Source organism: Merops nubicus, unplaced genomic scaffold, assembly GCF_000691845.1.
Source record: "Merops nubicus isolate BGI_N331 unplaced genomic scaffold, ASM69184v1 scaffold8349, whole genome shotgun sequence".
NCBI lineage: Eukaryota > Metazoa > Chordata > Aves > Coraciiformes > Meropidae > Merops > Merops nubicus.
Window position 1 is genome coordinate 5,748 of NW_008628950.1, and position 15,248 is coordinate 20,995.

The 15,248-nt window shown below is 39.9% G+C and overlaps 1 protein-coding gene across 1 annotated transcript; it reads left to right on the plus strand.

Moving 5' to 3' along the window:
* The first annotated feature begins 208 nt into the window (after positions 1-208).
* FAM168B (family with sequence similarity 168, member B) lies at positions 209-12,727 on the plus strand. Its single transcript, XM_008946828.1, has 6 exons — positions 209-288; positions 3,832-3,915; positions 8,127-8,269; positions 9,245-9,422; positions 10,555-10,684; positions 12,023-12,727. The coding sequence occupies exons 1-5, from the start codon at positions 219-221 to the stop codon at positions 10,665-10,667; spliced, it is 588 nt and encodes a 195-aa protein (XP_008945076.1). The 5' UTR covers positions 209-218; the 3' UTR covers positions 10,668-10,684; positions 12,023-12,727.
* The last annotated feature ends 2,521 nt before the right edge of the window (positions 12,728-15,248 follow it).

A 15,248-nucleotide genomic window follows, 5' to 3' on the forward strand; every position in this document is an offset into this window, starting at 1 on the left:
TTTGGTGCTTATTTCTGCAGGGACTCTCCCTTGCTTGGAGCTACAGTTTTAATGTTGATGAGTAGTGGAAGTGCTGCTTTTTCCTGTTACTTTTTCTTAGGATACACTTTTCCCCCATTTCCAGTGCCATTTTAGTTGCTGAGATTTCAAGCTTTCCCTATACTTGAGTAATTTTTTTTCTTTTTTTTCCCTTTTCTCCTGACTCAGCTACTGAAATCATGAATCCTGTGTATAGCCCTGGATCTTCTGGGGTTCCCTATGCAAATGCCAAAGGAATTGGTTATCCAGGTAAGTAGCTCTTTTTGAATGAGCTTGGGTTACACTGATTGTTGTTTGTAATCATGAAGAAATAGTCAACATACAAATGGCTTCATGTATCTGTTTTGGGATTGGGGGGGGGTGTTAAAATTTATAAAGTGATATTTCAGGAGTGATGTTGGTTGTTCTAGTGATATTTCTAATTTCAGTAACTCTTCCAAAGCAGCTTATTTTAGGAGTTATAATAATTATACCCTACAAGAAGAGGAGTCAGTCTATTTCTGCTGCTAGTTTGCTGGCACTGTTAACCTTTTTGTTCTCTAGTTCTTGTTCATGCTGTTTGTTTTGTGATTGCCTGGAGCATAACATCAAAGGTGGGACCAAAGAAATGGCCAAAAATTTTTTTTATTTTTTTTAAACAGAAGTTAAATGTATTTGTTGTTTTCTCTGCTTCTCCTTTGAATGCCAAGTTTTCCCCTCATTTCTTAATGTGTGTGTGAGCAGGCCTCATTTCTGATGTCCCCTCATTGAGAAGCTGGGTAAGGCAAATATTAGGTTTGGACAGAACTTCCCAGGAAGGCCAAAGAGAAGTGCTGTCTGCCCCTGAGGCACTTCAAGCACTGTGTCTTGATGCAGTCTTTTCTTCTGACGTCTGTAGGACAAGGAAATTATTCTATCCTAGCAGAGGCTGGAGGGCCTTTCAGCTCAGATTTTATATATCCAACCAATTACACCTTTGTAGTTTTTACAGGGAGGCTGTTTTGTGATTTAGTTGGTGTCTTAGTTGGGAGCTAGAAATCGTCCCGTGCTGTTTCTGTTCTCTGTAGCTGTAGTGTATTTTCCTAGTGGTATTTACAGTCTGTTTGTTCTTCAGCTTAGTGTACTAGAGTTCCTATTTTCCTGTTCTGTTTTTTTGTTCCTTCTAATACTAGTGCATAAATGAGTTTTCTGTACTGTAGACTTGATTGTCTCTAAAACATTTTGATTTTGATATTTGCTTTTCAGGGGCTTTTATTTTTTTCCTCAAACTAATGTACCTCTCTTGATTTCTACAGTATTTATAAGGGAGAAAAGGAACTGTGTTGCAGTGGTTTTAAGTCTGTTGAGTGACTGAAGTGGTGCAGTAATAAATTGTAAAGCTGATGCTGTGTAACTGTTAAGTCCCACAGGATGGTCTCATTCTCTGTGACTGTCTTAGTTAACATGGATTACAGTAATTTTCTAATAGAGCAAGCAGCAGTGGTTTACTAATTAATTTCAGTTACAGTAAAATTATTTCTGTGTTTGTAAAAGATTGCTTTTCCAAGGCTTTCTTTTGCAATAGCTAAAGATTGTTGGGAATTATTTAAATATAACTTGGTGTTTTTATCTCTGTTCCTTTTCTAAACACGTGTTTGTATTAACCAGGATTTCTTTTGTACTAAAAACCATTTACACGTTGTGTAGAAGCTCTTGTTCATACTAATCCAAGTGGTACCTTAATTTAGTTAGGAAGATACACTGTTGTAGATTTATAAATAGCAATTTAGACAACATTACATCTCTAATCTTTTACACTGCTGTTATACCTATTAGACACCATACTGAATTATACAAGTAGGGCATATTTGCCAGTCTTAGCTTGGTTGTAAATAAACATAACAAAACTATATGAATTTGAAGTAGACTTGTTACAGAAGCACTTTAAATGTCATGCTACAAGTTGATCACTCAGAATTCTTCCTTAAAGCTGTTATTCAGTGTACTCAGCTGCAGCCCTTACATTCAGCTCAGCCGAGGAGGTCTGCAGTGTTCACTGTTACAGTTTGCTGAGCTGCCTGGTTGAGGCTTGAAGATTATGGGGTAGACACGAAAAACACATTCTTTAAAATGAAAAGTAGACTTACATCTTAGGGTTTTTTTTTAAAAAAGGTGCACGACTAAGTCTCCTTTCTTAGCCTCCTAATCTGAAAGTTATAGGGTCTCCATTCAGAATCACTGAATTTACATGTATTGCATGGTAATAGAAAGTAATGAACATACTGCTGGGTGGAATGTGTTATTTAAAGGCACTGTTTCTAAAGCTGTTGCATATTTAAGAGCTGTTTATATTATGCTGCAGCTATGTGAGGTTGTTGGAGGGGTTTACAGTAGCAATGAATCAATATCCAAATGTTCTTACATGGATGAAAGTTCCGTGTAGAAGTTAAAACTGCTGCTTGTTTAAGTGACCTTTCTCACAAACAACTTCTTTCCTGAGTAGCTCAGAGTGCTCTGTGTGCAGCTAACCCCCTGAAGAAAGAACAGGGGACTGAAAACATACACAGCATCTATAATGTTCAAATACAGAGTCAGTTTGAGTAAGGTGTAAAGCTCTGCTAAAACTTGTCATTAGCAGCTTGTGAATTGGAAAACTTAAAAGCTATTTACACTCTGTAAAGTTGTTGTGGATCAGATGTTATTTTTACCTTTGATTTTTAAGCCTCATGCTTTTCTTAGTCTTACCCATGCTGACCACCTAATAGTAGTGCCAAGTGTATGTCACTTGATATGTTTATGGAGGGCTTTACAAAACCAGGTCAGCATATATAGTCCTCAGCTGAGGAATTTTTATTGTTAGGAGTTATTGCTATGGACTCGGGGATTTACAGCAAAATAGAAACCCTTCAAATTTGAGTAGCAGTTTAAAACTAGCAGCTTTAGGCCTGACAGTGAATAGGCAAATAGTCATGGCCTTTTATCTGGCAAAGCTGAGATCTTCATACCTTGATAACAAAATGGGATAGTAACTGCCTTTCTAAATGCAGACATTACAAAGGTTCACAGTTTGGAATAATGTCAGTAGGTTCCTGGGAAAATTAATAGCTATGATTAATTCTTTGTATCTTGGGGTAATTGTAGCTTTAGCTGTTGCTGGGTTTTTGCCTTGTTTTGGGGGTCAGTGTGTTGCAGTGTTGGCTCAGCCATAGAGGGGGCTGTATTCTGGTGAGGAAATGTTTACCTGTCATTTTGCCAACACTTGGGTGAATCACTCCTTGCTGGTAACTGTCCTAGTACATGCCTGAAAATGGTGAGCTTGTTTGGTAACTGAGTGTAACAACGAATCTGGGTCAAGGGCAACAAACATTCTGGACTACCTGTAGGTTGCCTTTGTACTCTCTACTGCAGTATCTCTGACCTGGAGATTCAGAGTCCCTCTCCTAGGGATTTGTTTGTGTGAAAAAGTCCCTTTTCAGTTAAATACTTTACATTGGGTCTTAAAACTTGGGGGGATGGGGTCTAGCAGGGGGGTTTGATACTTGCACAAAACTTTGCTGTCCAGCTAATCTAAGAGGTACTTGGCCAACTTTGAGATTTGCTGGAACAGGGATATAAGGGAGAGGGGCACTTTTGGCTCCTTAACTGTTCTCTTCATCTAGCATTCAGCTTCAGGTGGCTGGGGAGGAGAGGAGCTGGTGTTTACTTAAGGAGGTGTGGTTGAAGGCCATCTGTTAGTTTATCTCCATTAGAAGATGTTGAGAATCTTTGGGAGTAAAGTCTGGTTAGCCTGTGCAGTCAGCCTAGGAAATAACTGTGGCATGTTCTCTCTTCTAGCTGGCTTCCCAATGGGCTATGCAGCGGCTGCTCCTGCCTATTCCCCAAATATGTATCCTGGAGCCAATCCCACCTTCCAGACAGGTACGTGTCAGAGGGGGCCTGGCAGTCACCTGGGGTTTGGAAGTTGGAAGCAGGAGTGAGGGAAAGCCGTAGGGGCTTAGGGGAGCACTCAGACTGTGGGATAAGCTTTACATTACTTGGAGTATGACTCAGGAGGAATCATCTGATAAACTAAAATGAGTATAGTCTTGACTAAGGTCATACTGCTTTCACTTTCAGAGAAGGAAAAAGCTGAGTTTTTAGCTGTTTCTGTATTTCAGGCTGATACTTTGAAGTTTGCATCATGTTTCCCTTGACTGCTTCCTTTGTGATTCTGTTTTCTTGGCATCTTGCTGTTTCCAGATTACTGTTTGTTGGGTTTTTTTTTCTGTTGTTTTCAAAATTCTTCTTTTTCATCCTTGTCTTAAATCATGTCTTTCTAAATGCAGCTAGCTGCCTTCTTTCTGTCCTTAAAATTGTCTTGCACAACTAATTGCCTGGAAAGTCTGCTTGCAGGATTAAATTGTTTTGTCCATAGTGGATACTGGGGGAGGATTTAGGTAACTGCACTTGCATGCTTGTCACTCAGGAGAAAGGAAATGTGATGAGCCTAGGAAAGGGAAGATGGGAAAACAGACCCAAGAGGAAACAGCACTCACCTAAGATGTTATAATTTTTCTAGTTTCACTAATAGATGATTTTGATGCGATAATGCTTAAAACAAAAGAGAAACTGGTAGCATTTAATTGGCACTTAAACCATGAGCATACCTGTGATAGAACAGTATTCTCCCCACACTTACTGTGCATACTGAGGAGTTCCTTACGTTGATCTGGGTAAACTCCAGGAACTCTTTTGCTTGCCTGTATTATGCCAGTTTTTCAGAGATGCACGTGGCATGTAACCATATTTATTCTTGAATGCCCTTGTGTAACTTACAGGGATAGAAAAGGATTCTCTTGAAATTGGGCAGCTTATGTTATGGAAGCCTGCTCACAGTGTTGACTTTCAATGTTGGTAACATATGGCATTTCATTAACTACCAGGAGACTCTTAAAAGCGTGTGGTGACAGCAATTGCTGAGGCAAGAGACAGTCATCTAAAGCCTTTGCCTGCACCTGTCACAAGTGTGTAGCTTTCCTTGGGCCTGTGGAGTGTTGTAGCTGGTACCACCTGTACCTCTTCAGTTTGCTGCTGAGAGGCATAACAAGTGCACAACTGCTTTTTGCCTTCAGCCTTGAGTTTAAGGTAGGGGAGCAGATTGATGTTACAACTCTCAGTAATTTAAAAGAAAATAAATTGGAAGATCTGTGTTTTGGCTACACTATTGCCTCTGTGCAAGTATCCTATCTAGTGGTACCAGCTTGCAGCTGCACTGGGCTGCTTAGGAACTCTTGAGAGTGTTGTCCAAGGGGGAGCACTTCCCATCAGGGCTATAGCTCTTAGCATGGGAATCAAACTCCTGTGTGGGCCTTTATTATCAGCTTGTGTTACTAACAGGCTGCTCAGTTCCATAGCTGAGATTGCCTTAGTGACACGTCTCTGCCTTCAGGGCTCCATTGTCTGTGTCATCAGGGTTCCTGCTGCTGTGCTGAGGAGTAGCTGTAGGTTTTGATCCCAGGATCAGATAACTCAGAGGTAGTTTCCAGGCTTATTACTGGTTCCAGTAACATGAAGATAAGTTGCACGTCATCAATTAACCAAATCACAAGACTGATGTTTTTATCCAGTTGATTGTTTTTTTCCTCCCTGTCAGCTATGTTGTAATAAAAGGTTGTGGCTTCTAGGGGTGATTCTTGACTTGTTAGAATTAATTGTGTTGTAAGATCAGTTTGCATTCAGGGAATCATTCCAGTTGGGAAAGGCCTTTAAGGTCAAGTCCAGCCATTAACCAAACACTACCAAGCCCACCACTAAACCATGTCCCTAAGCACCTCACCTACACATCTTTTAAATACCTCCAAGGCATCCTGGAATACATCTCATGCTGTGTAACAAGATTACAGTAAGAAATTTTTCAGTTTTGTGTGAAAAAGGAATAGAGATGTGTAGAAGTCATATACCATCTTGGGTGTCCTTAAGGTTTTTTTTATGGTAGTCCTGTTAGAGTTTTTATTGTTATTGAATAGAAAATAAGCATGTCATCAGATTTAAGAATAGCTTTAATTTTTAGCTGCTCTTCAAGCTATGAGGAAAAGTTCAGAATGTCCAGATCTTCCCACTCTAGCAGATAACAACTGGAAGAACTTTATGCTAACAGCTGGGATTTCTTCTGACTTTTCTGATGTGACTGCTTGTTTGTAGAATCAAAGCTTTTGTAAATTCACGTCACACAGCAGGATTTGAATGTGCTGTGCTGCTGCCCTTCAGAAAGGTGCCTTTTTACAGGTGTATATTTTAACTTCCTGTGTTTCAGAATAACCATGCTGTTTACTTTTAAGGTCTTTGCTCCCTCTAAGGGAGAAAAAATGAAATGGGAAGGCAGAAATTCCTCTTGTACAGATGTGCCACTTGGGGAGAATGGAAGTCAGATTGCCTGAGCAGCTGTCAGTGGGTTTTTGGAATGAGAGTGGGCTTGGCTGAGGACATAATTGTTGTTCAGTGGCAGTGCTTCGTGTTCAGCATTTTGTAGCTGTGTTTTTCAACACAAATAGCTCCCCACACTAGAAATAGAAGTTACTTCCTCAGCATGCTCCGTTTGTCAAATACTCGGGATCTCTAAAAAAAACCCAAGAGTTCAGAGTAAGTGCTGTGGTAGCTTTCTTTAGTGTCTCTAAAGGTGGTAAATTCTTTTTTATGAAAAAGTAAACCTCCTTCCTTAACAATTTTCAGTTTGAAGTGTGGAATGGAAAGCAACTCAGATTTCTGCAAAAGAATGATGGTCATCTGTCATCGTGCTGTCTGCACAGACTGATTTTTTTCACATAATAAATGACATTTCTCTCTGCTATAAGACTTGAGATCTGTTCTCTGTATTGAAGTTGGCACATTCTAGACAGTTTTTAAAGCTAATGTAATCTCTATTCTGCTAGTCTCAATTACCTTCCTTGTGTTGCCCTAGTACTGGTTTGTACAATTCCAACTAAACAGAAATGGTATCTGTGGATGTTGTCTCCTAGTGTGGTGGACCTGCAGGTGACTCAGGATCTTTTCAGCACAGCACAGCACAGGGCCTTGATGCTTTCTCTAGAGTGGGTTGTGCCTGTTGTTTTGCTACTCTGAATGTCATTACTGGTGGGTGCTGCTCCCAAGAGACTGGTGTTCCCACTCTGGCCAGTAAGCCATAGCATAACCTTGGGAGTGTAGCATGCAGCAGCAATGGTGCTTTTCATAGATGGCTTCCATGCCCTATCCAGCCCTTGTCCTGTTATCCTGAGACCTTGTCTAATGAGGGCTGGAGAACTTACAGCAGAGCTGTCCTTAGGCAGGGTCTGAGCCAGCAGCTGCTCCTTATCCCTGTCAGAATGGAGTAGTTCCCAACATCTACAAGGCAGACTGATTTTGGGGGCCTTGTAATAGGAATGCAGAATTTTTTCTGATGGCATCTAAAGTAATGTATAAAAATAATTCCTAAGTGATTATTAAGGGTGTATCTAAGTACATAATGCACAAAAAGATCTAAAGATAGTCAAGTGCTCTCAGAGTCTAATTTACAGTTGCAGTGAACTCTACAGTGCTTGTTTTAAAGGTGTGACCTTTCATTTTTAGTTTAGCCAGTTCAGAAAATGCCAGAAAACAAATCTGTATAAATGTAGAGTTGAAACAGAGGTTGCAGACTGTGTCTTTCTGTTCTCTGGAAATGAGCTTTTCACATGGTTCTGGCTCTTGCAATGGTTATTCTGGTGCTGTATGATATTCCCCAGAAGGTGACTGCAGGTTAGTTAGCTGTTACTGTCTGTTGCCAGGACAGTTTGAGGTGTGTTGGGAATTAGGGTGACACTAATGCTATTTAATGATAATACTGCAAAAATCCAACTCCACTTTTTTTATCCCATATCCATAGATAGAGTTGAAAAGCAAATTGTGCAAAAATACAGTTAACTTTTCATGCTTAGTTGACACAGTGAAGTACTATTTTCAGACTGTTGTCAGAATTATGTAAGTCATAGAACTTGTGCTTGGATATTGAGACTAGCCCACCAAGGCCTCTCCTGAAGACTAAGGAATTGGGAAATAAAGAAAAAATTTAACCCTTTACCAGCGCACTGACACTTGTTTTTCATGTTTTTAATGCAGATTTGCCTTTGTTTCAGGTTATACACCAGGCACCCCATACAAAGTCTCCTGTTCACCCACCAGTGGAGCCGTGCCGCCGTACTCGTCCTCGCCGAACCCCTACCAGACTGCTGTGTACCCAGTCCGAAGTGCCTACCCACAGCAGAACCCATATGCACAGGTCAGGGAGCAGGCCAGAGAGCTGGCTCTTTGGATTGGGTTTTGTTCACCTTGTAATAGCTGCGTGAACTCTTAACTTTACATCACATTTACTTCTGCATGGATGGAGAGGATTTTTAGCTGCCTACAGTAAGAATTCTTAACTACAGTGATTTACAGAGCGTGTATGTGCACGTTTACATCCTCCCTCACTTGACACTTATTCTTCACTTACTGCTAATGTGTTCAGTATTTGAAGAGACACTAGATGCAGTAGTTTTAAAAATGTGTGCTGGATGCTTTAACTACCATATCCTGATTTCAGTTTTTCAAAAACTGTCATAGACTTGCATTTGTTCTTTATTTCTTTATTAATAAGCTTCTGCTACCATTCAGGATATTACCAAGTCCAAAACTACTAGAAAGAATAGAATTAAGACACTTCAGTGGTCATGATGCTTTGGGGAAAGATTGCCCCTCTTTTTGTGTAGAGGAGACTTGCCTGCCGTGTGTGCAGTAATTGGAGGGAATTAAGCATGTGACAAGGTTTATCCAGGCTGCCTAGTGTATTGGGATTTGTCAGAAACTTTTGACTCTTCAACTAAAAGCACCAGAACAAAAAGTTGTGAAAACTTTTTATTTTCACAAAAGAGTGAGTGTGAGAGAGTGAGAGAAGTTCTGTCACCGATTAATACACAAGGAGGTATGAAATGAAGGTAATGAATGATGAATGAGCCCTTATTGTTGAAGGTACAGTGAGCACTGGAGTTCTAGAGAGATCCATGCTTTGAATGTTTCCCTGAATGCCTTAACAAGGGGCTAAATGTGAAAGTTTGCCAGTGAAACACAATTGGATGGTTGAAATGAGCATTTTGGCCTCTGCTCTGTAAATATATTGCATCTTTAGACTGCTAGGATGCATTCACCAGAGACAGCATAATTTATCTTCCTCACCAGATATACTGTCATGACTTAATTTACTTTTTCCCTCCAACAGCAAGGCACTTACTACACACAGCCTTTATATGCAGCACCACCCCACGTAATTCACCACACCACAGTTGTGCAGCCCAATGGCATGCCAGCAACCATGTACCCTGCTCCGATTCCACCGCCGCGAGGCAACGGGGTGACCATGGGGATGGTGGCTGGGACTACCATGGCAATGTCAGCAGGTATGTGAGCTGGACACCACCTTCTCCTCATGAAGCTCTCGGGTTGAGACAGAGCACAGCTGCACTACAAAAGTGTCATGCTAAAGGTCTACTTGGCAGAGTCATCAAACTGTTTAGATTAGATTGGACTTCCCTAGCTCATCTAGCCCAGTGGCTGCCAAGTGGGTCCAGCTAGACCAGGTTGTGTACTTGTTAAGTGGTACTCTGATCATGGCTAAGGATGGAGGTATCACATCCCCTTTGAGGATCCTTTTATCAGTTTTTCTCTGTGGCATTTCATTTGCTCTTGCCTCCTTTGCTTCTCATCTTGTCAAGACTCAGTGTCCGAGAGTTTGGAGAAGATGTTGTTTAACCAGTCATCTAGACTCTGAGGGGGTGTCATGCTTTGTTACTCAGTGGGTGTTAACTCACAGAGAAGTGTCCACATCCACTCATAGGATGTTCAGTAGTCTAAGAAACAAGAGCAATGAGTTTATTTTCAGATTCTGTGGGTTTTGATGGGGTTTTGTTGTTCTTGTTGTTCTGGTTTGGTTTGGTTGGGTTGGGTTTTTTTGTCCAATTTATCACTTAATTTGAGGAATCTGAAAACCAGGGAAGTTGTCACAAACTGAGCTGACACTGGAGCTTTGTACATGGGCAAGTATGTCCCAGGTGTTTGGTACTTTTTCTGTAACATGCTATGGAGTAAGGCTGTTAAGATCCTGCTGTCTCAGCTGGCTTGTTTCTGAAGCCCCTTAGCCTGTAAAAACCTATCTCCAGTGATGTGAACAAGAGCTAATCTATTATGACTTCTCAGTCAAGTTACCTCTACCATTAAATATTCTTAGGTCATGTAAAGCTGTGGGGAAAAGTATTGCAGTGAATAATGCTTACGTTGCAGAGTTTCTGCTAGAGCTGTTTTTGAGTAATGAGTATCTTTGTATGCATTGGACTAAACATCTAAATGATCCCTTTGCTTAAACGGTTGAAGGAAACTTCAGGCTGGAGTGCAAAAATTATACTGGTAGTTTTAAATGGGAAGATGAGCAAGCTGTAATTGTTTTTAAAATTAGCTCTCCCACACCCCCTCTTTTTTTTTCTCTCTCTGTACTAGAATTTGTGCTTACTTAAAAAAATGTTCTCTTCATCCTAGGTACTTTGTTGACAACTCATTCCCCAACTCCAGTAGCCCCTCATCCAGTCACTATGCCCACGTATCGGGCTCCAGGAACACCAACCTATAGTTATGTGCCCCCGCAGTGGTGATCATCCTGGCAGTCAGTGTAAGTTACCAATTTACATTGAAAGCAGATAATCTTCCCTCTAAATGACAGCATTGCAGGTTCTCTCATGGAGATTTTTCAGAAGGTAAGCAGTCTGGGGTACTTATTCAGCATGATAATTGAGTAAGAAGACACAAACTATTGCTTATGTACTAGCGGTTCCCTGTGAAGGAGAGAAGCCTAGTGGGGCTGCTTCACTGGTCTGTATCTTCAGAAGACATGGAATGTTTTCATGGTGCATAATTGTTGAATATCTAAGAATGACCTTCAAGTTTGCCTTACTGAAATACACCTGGAACTAAATGTGTTCAGTATTTTGGATTCATTGGTAACTGTTGAATTCAGCAGTACTGTGATTCCTCAATGAAGCAACACTTGTAACTTTAGTCTTTATTTTTGACTGCCTAAATATGTAGGCAAGGTGAGTGTTTTGCTTTGCTCTGAGGGTGAATCTTTCTCACCAGCTGCTGAAACAAATACATAACCTTGAGTTAATTTTGTATATCCACTCTGTTTCAGGTAAGTATCAGTTCCTGCTTCTTGCAGTCAGCGTGGAGAAATCATTTCTAGTGCGGACCAAAATTTAGATCATGGGTTTCAAGGAAAGGAGTTTAATTTTGAAATCTGCTATAAGGTGGGATGGATTTTGGGGGCGTAGTGTGTCAAACTGACACGAAGCCTCATGGTTTTGGAATCCTCCCTTCTGTTTCTGGGGGTTTTTTTTGGTGGTTGTGTTTTTTAAGCTTCATTTGAAATAAGGACTTGCCAGACCACCTGAACTAGAAATTTTCACTTTTCGTCCATTTAGCATATGACAAAGTTAACTTTATTTTGACTTTCTCTAGATGTGCTTCAGCAGTTAGGAGTCCAGAGTTCTGTGATTACAGGTGACTATTTCTTTGAGTTAGTAGTGCAGCAGCCATTTCTCATTTTGCTCCAATGCTACATGTCAGTCTGCAGCTCTAAATTATTTCACTTACAATAATTCATCCAAGTGTCTAATCGAGTATAAAAAGTGAGAGTTTTGCTGTGACTAAACTCACAACTGCTGCTAATAAAATTTAGAAAAAAATACCTTTTAATTTGCACCTTCTACTTAAGACAAAACTACCAGTGAATGGATGTGGTGGGGGGAAAATCAAGGTAGTGATTTTTTAACCTAGAAGCCTATAGATTTCAGTTAACTGGGTAAGTGCTGGGGTAGCATTGTATAACACTTAGCTTTTGTATGTGCACATCAACGTGGTGCATGCAGTGTTAGAATGTTCTGCCACACTCAAATAGTATTTCACATAATTGAGAATGTTTCCAACTCTCTTTTTCTGCCTCTTAACGTAGGTTTGAAGATGGGAGATATGCAATCAAGAAATTGAGGTTTAAAAGTTGGTGCTGAAGCCCTCATGCCTCCAACCAGGACTTTTCTTCTGAATGCTTTCAACACTTGGCTAAACACTACTAATTCCTGATTACTGAAGATTTTCCAGTGCTGCATATCTTACATCTTGGAACTCCAGCAGTTAGTCTTAAAGCAAATCCTGTTTTGTGGACTGTCTTGCAATTTTTTAGCTAATTATAACGATAAAAAGGGAGTATAAATTTATTCTGATCCATATCTAGTTGAATGCATGTTAAAACACAGAAACAAAGCTTGCTCAATCTACCTGCAGTGACTGATGCAAAAACCATCATATGCAAATCCAAAGGAACCGAAAAGTATTTTACAACCTGTATCACTAATGCACTGTTGTAACGTATGCAGGGTCTTACAAGGTAGAATCATAAAAGTGAGTTTCTTTATAGAGTACCATAATATACAGTAGATAAGTGCTTCAGCCTTTTTCAGGTTGATGGAGTTGCCAGTTTAAGGGGGGCATGGTTTTATTTAAGTGATGAGTTCTTTTCAAATTCAACTATTAAATTGGAGCGACTGGAAACTGAGTCAGACAAGCTGTAGAAATCCCACACACAACTAGTTTACTTCATACCTTTTCATTTTCATTGTATGGATTCAGTGTTAGACAGACGTTCCTAAGGATCAGAATGAAATGACAAAGGTAATGCTGTGTGTGCCAGTAAATAGCAGACTTCCTTGAGGCAAAACTGGCTCTTAGGAATAGTAGGAGGTGACATCACCTGCATACTGCATTGCATGTCCTGGGGAGATACACATCCAGTACTCTCTTTCACATGGTGCAAGATGTGTCAAGTGAGACTGCCACGCAGACTGATAGCAAAACACTTTCTTGTAGTTCTCAGTTCAGGAAGTTCATGCTGTTTTTCCTAAGGAATGTTGTAGTCAGTTGGAAATGTATGTGCAGTTGATTCAGCTTGCTTTCCTGAAACTTAAATACTAGGGCTTTCTACAACAAACAGGAGGAGTTCAGCTGCATGTCATTCTGAGGAAAGCTTGTGTGCCTGATGAGTACATTAAAGGGGAACAAATCATTTTAACACAATTTCCTTATTAGTTACTTGGAGTATGGACTATGGATAGGGTGTAGTAGGGCTGCCAGAATATAAAGGTTTCAAATAGCTGTTGGTTTTTTTTTTTTTTTCCTGAAAAGATTTGAAGTAGGAGCCATTTCTTGGTTATACCATTTTGATCTGTTTTCTTAGTGTTTTCTTTTTTTACTTCCTAAGTTGCACCTGGAAGTGTGTAAAATGAGACTTGACTGCAGATCAGCAGTGAGTCATCTCTGATATTCTTTCGTGCAACTTCAATTTTTAAAAGTACCTCAAAGCAGATGCTGTGGGGATAAAGGGCTAACCTTAGAACCCATTTGTATACCAAAATTGTTACGAGGGAGATTTTAAATTTTTAAATTTGACTATTGCACGTAAAATCAAGGCTTTTGTTAGACCTGTTTGACTTGGGATTCCAGAAAGATGCAATTTGCCATTTTCTTTTTTTTTGGACACATTCTGCCAGCAATAAATTATGCAGTAAATGGTTATAAAATGTTGTTCCCTTTTAAGCTTTTACACAGAGGTATATCAGGCTGTATTGTTCTTGTAGGTTAACTTCCATTCAGAAGTAAAATTTTAAAGTTGTGTGTTTAGTTATGCTTTGTTTTGGGGTGTTCTGCTCCTATACAGATGTGGCAGCTACTTTGGGGTAGCATCAGTGTTGACTTACTGCTGCCATTCCAGCTCTTTGCCCTGGTGGGAGGCTTACGTACCTTCACACATAACCTGTTGGTGGTTAGAGCCTTCAGTAGCTTTATTTTTTTTTACAGTAAGCACTCTCCATATTTTGTATTTCCTTTTTTTAAAAAAAAAAAAAAAATAAAGTTGAGGTTTATTTTGCATGAATCACTGTCAGTGGACGGCCCCCTTATTTCTAATGCCTTGAACATAACTATGTTGTTGGAAGAAGTACTTTAAACCTTACTCATGAGCACTTAACTGCAGCTTAGGGATTTCCATATGTTTTTATATGGAGCAGAAAATTACCCCAAACTTGTTTGAATCTGTACTGCTTCGTTCAAGTCTGTTTAACAGTTCCATTTGTGCAGTAGATCTGCAGCTTTGATCAGTCAGGTGTGCCAGCGAGTACAGTGAACATTCACACAGGCCGTTTGTCCATTTTCACTGCTGGAGAGTGACATTTTGGTGTCTTGGCATGACGTGAACAACAAGCTGAGGTATGAAACAGTGCTACGTTGGGGAGAAGCTATAAAGAACAAGCTCAAAGCTTTGCTGTCTCCTGTCTCATCACCCGATAAACTAAAGCTTTGAAAATCATAGGAGAGAACTTTCACCAATGCTGCAATAGAGAAGTAGTTAAGGAATGAATATAACTTCCTATGTATTTGCTCTAACTTCAGATTCCTAAATGTCACCTTGGAATTGGTCTCTGTACAGTATTCCATAACATTTAGGCAGTCTCACTTCACTTGAGCACTTTTTTCCAGAGTTGCATTATGGGATTCATCCACAAGGGGGAAACTTTTGTTCAGAGGGACTGCACCTCCCTGCTGGGGGCATTTTACCCTGCTGGGAGGGGGCAGCATGTCTCCAGCAGCTGATATGGGAAGTAACCAAAAGCACAGTGCAGGGGGACGGGGGGGAATATGTGTATATATAACTATCTTAATGGTATTTTGTTGCAAATAGTAGAAAGCATGGATTTAAAACTGTGGCGGGGGAAACTACATCGTTAAATAGGAGTTTACACAGTGAGGGTCTTATGAAACATTCTCTCCTGCTTTTTATATAACATTCCCTATTTAGAATTCCTTTATAAATAAATACACAGTATGTTTGCACTAGAGCTCCTCAGCGAATGAAGAGAGCTAGTGCAGTAGAGACATTTCAGATCAAGCTTCTCTTTAAAAAAAAAAAAAGGAAAAAAACACACAAAAAAACAACCAAACAAAAAAACTTTTATGGCAGCTTTATATTAAAAAAAAAAAAAGTACTACTTTAAACCTGGAAGTGAAAATAACTGTTGCAGCAATAATAAAGAGAAGTCCAAGAAAGAATTTTTCTTTTTCTTAATTTCAAATTTCAGGTGTTGAGTTTAGATAAAGTATTTTTTAAAAACTGAGGTATTCCCTATGTC

What these genes read in the sequence shown, in the direction of transcription:
- FAM168B (XM_008946828.1), top strand. Translation starts at nt 219, where the DNA reads ATGAATCCTGTGTATAGCCCTGGATCTTCTGGGGTTCCCTATGCAAAT. An exon ending in CAATCCCACCTTCCAGACAG is followed by an intron (nt 3,916 to 8,126) that starts GTACGTGTCAGA and finishes CCTTTGTTTCAG; the next exon opens with GTTATACACCAGGCACCCCA. An exon ending in AGCAGAACCCATATGCACAG is followed by an intron (nt 8,270 to 9,244) that starts GTCAGGGAGCAG and finishes TCCCTCCAACAG; the next exon opens with CAAGGCACTTACTACACACA.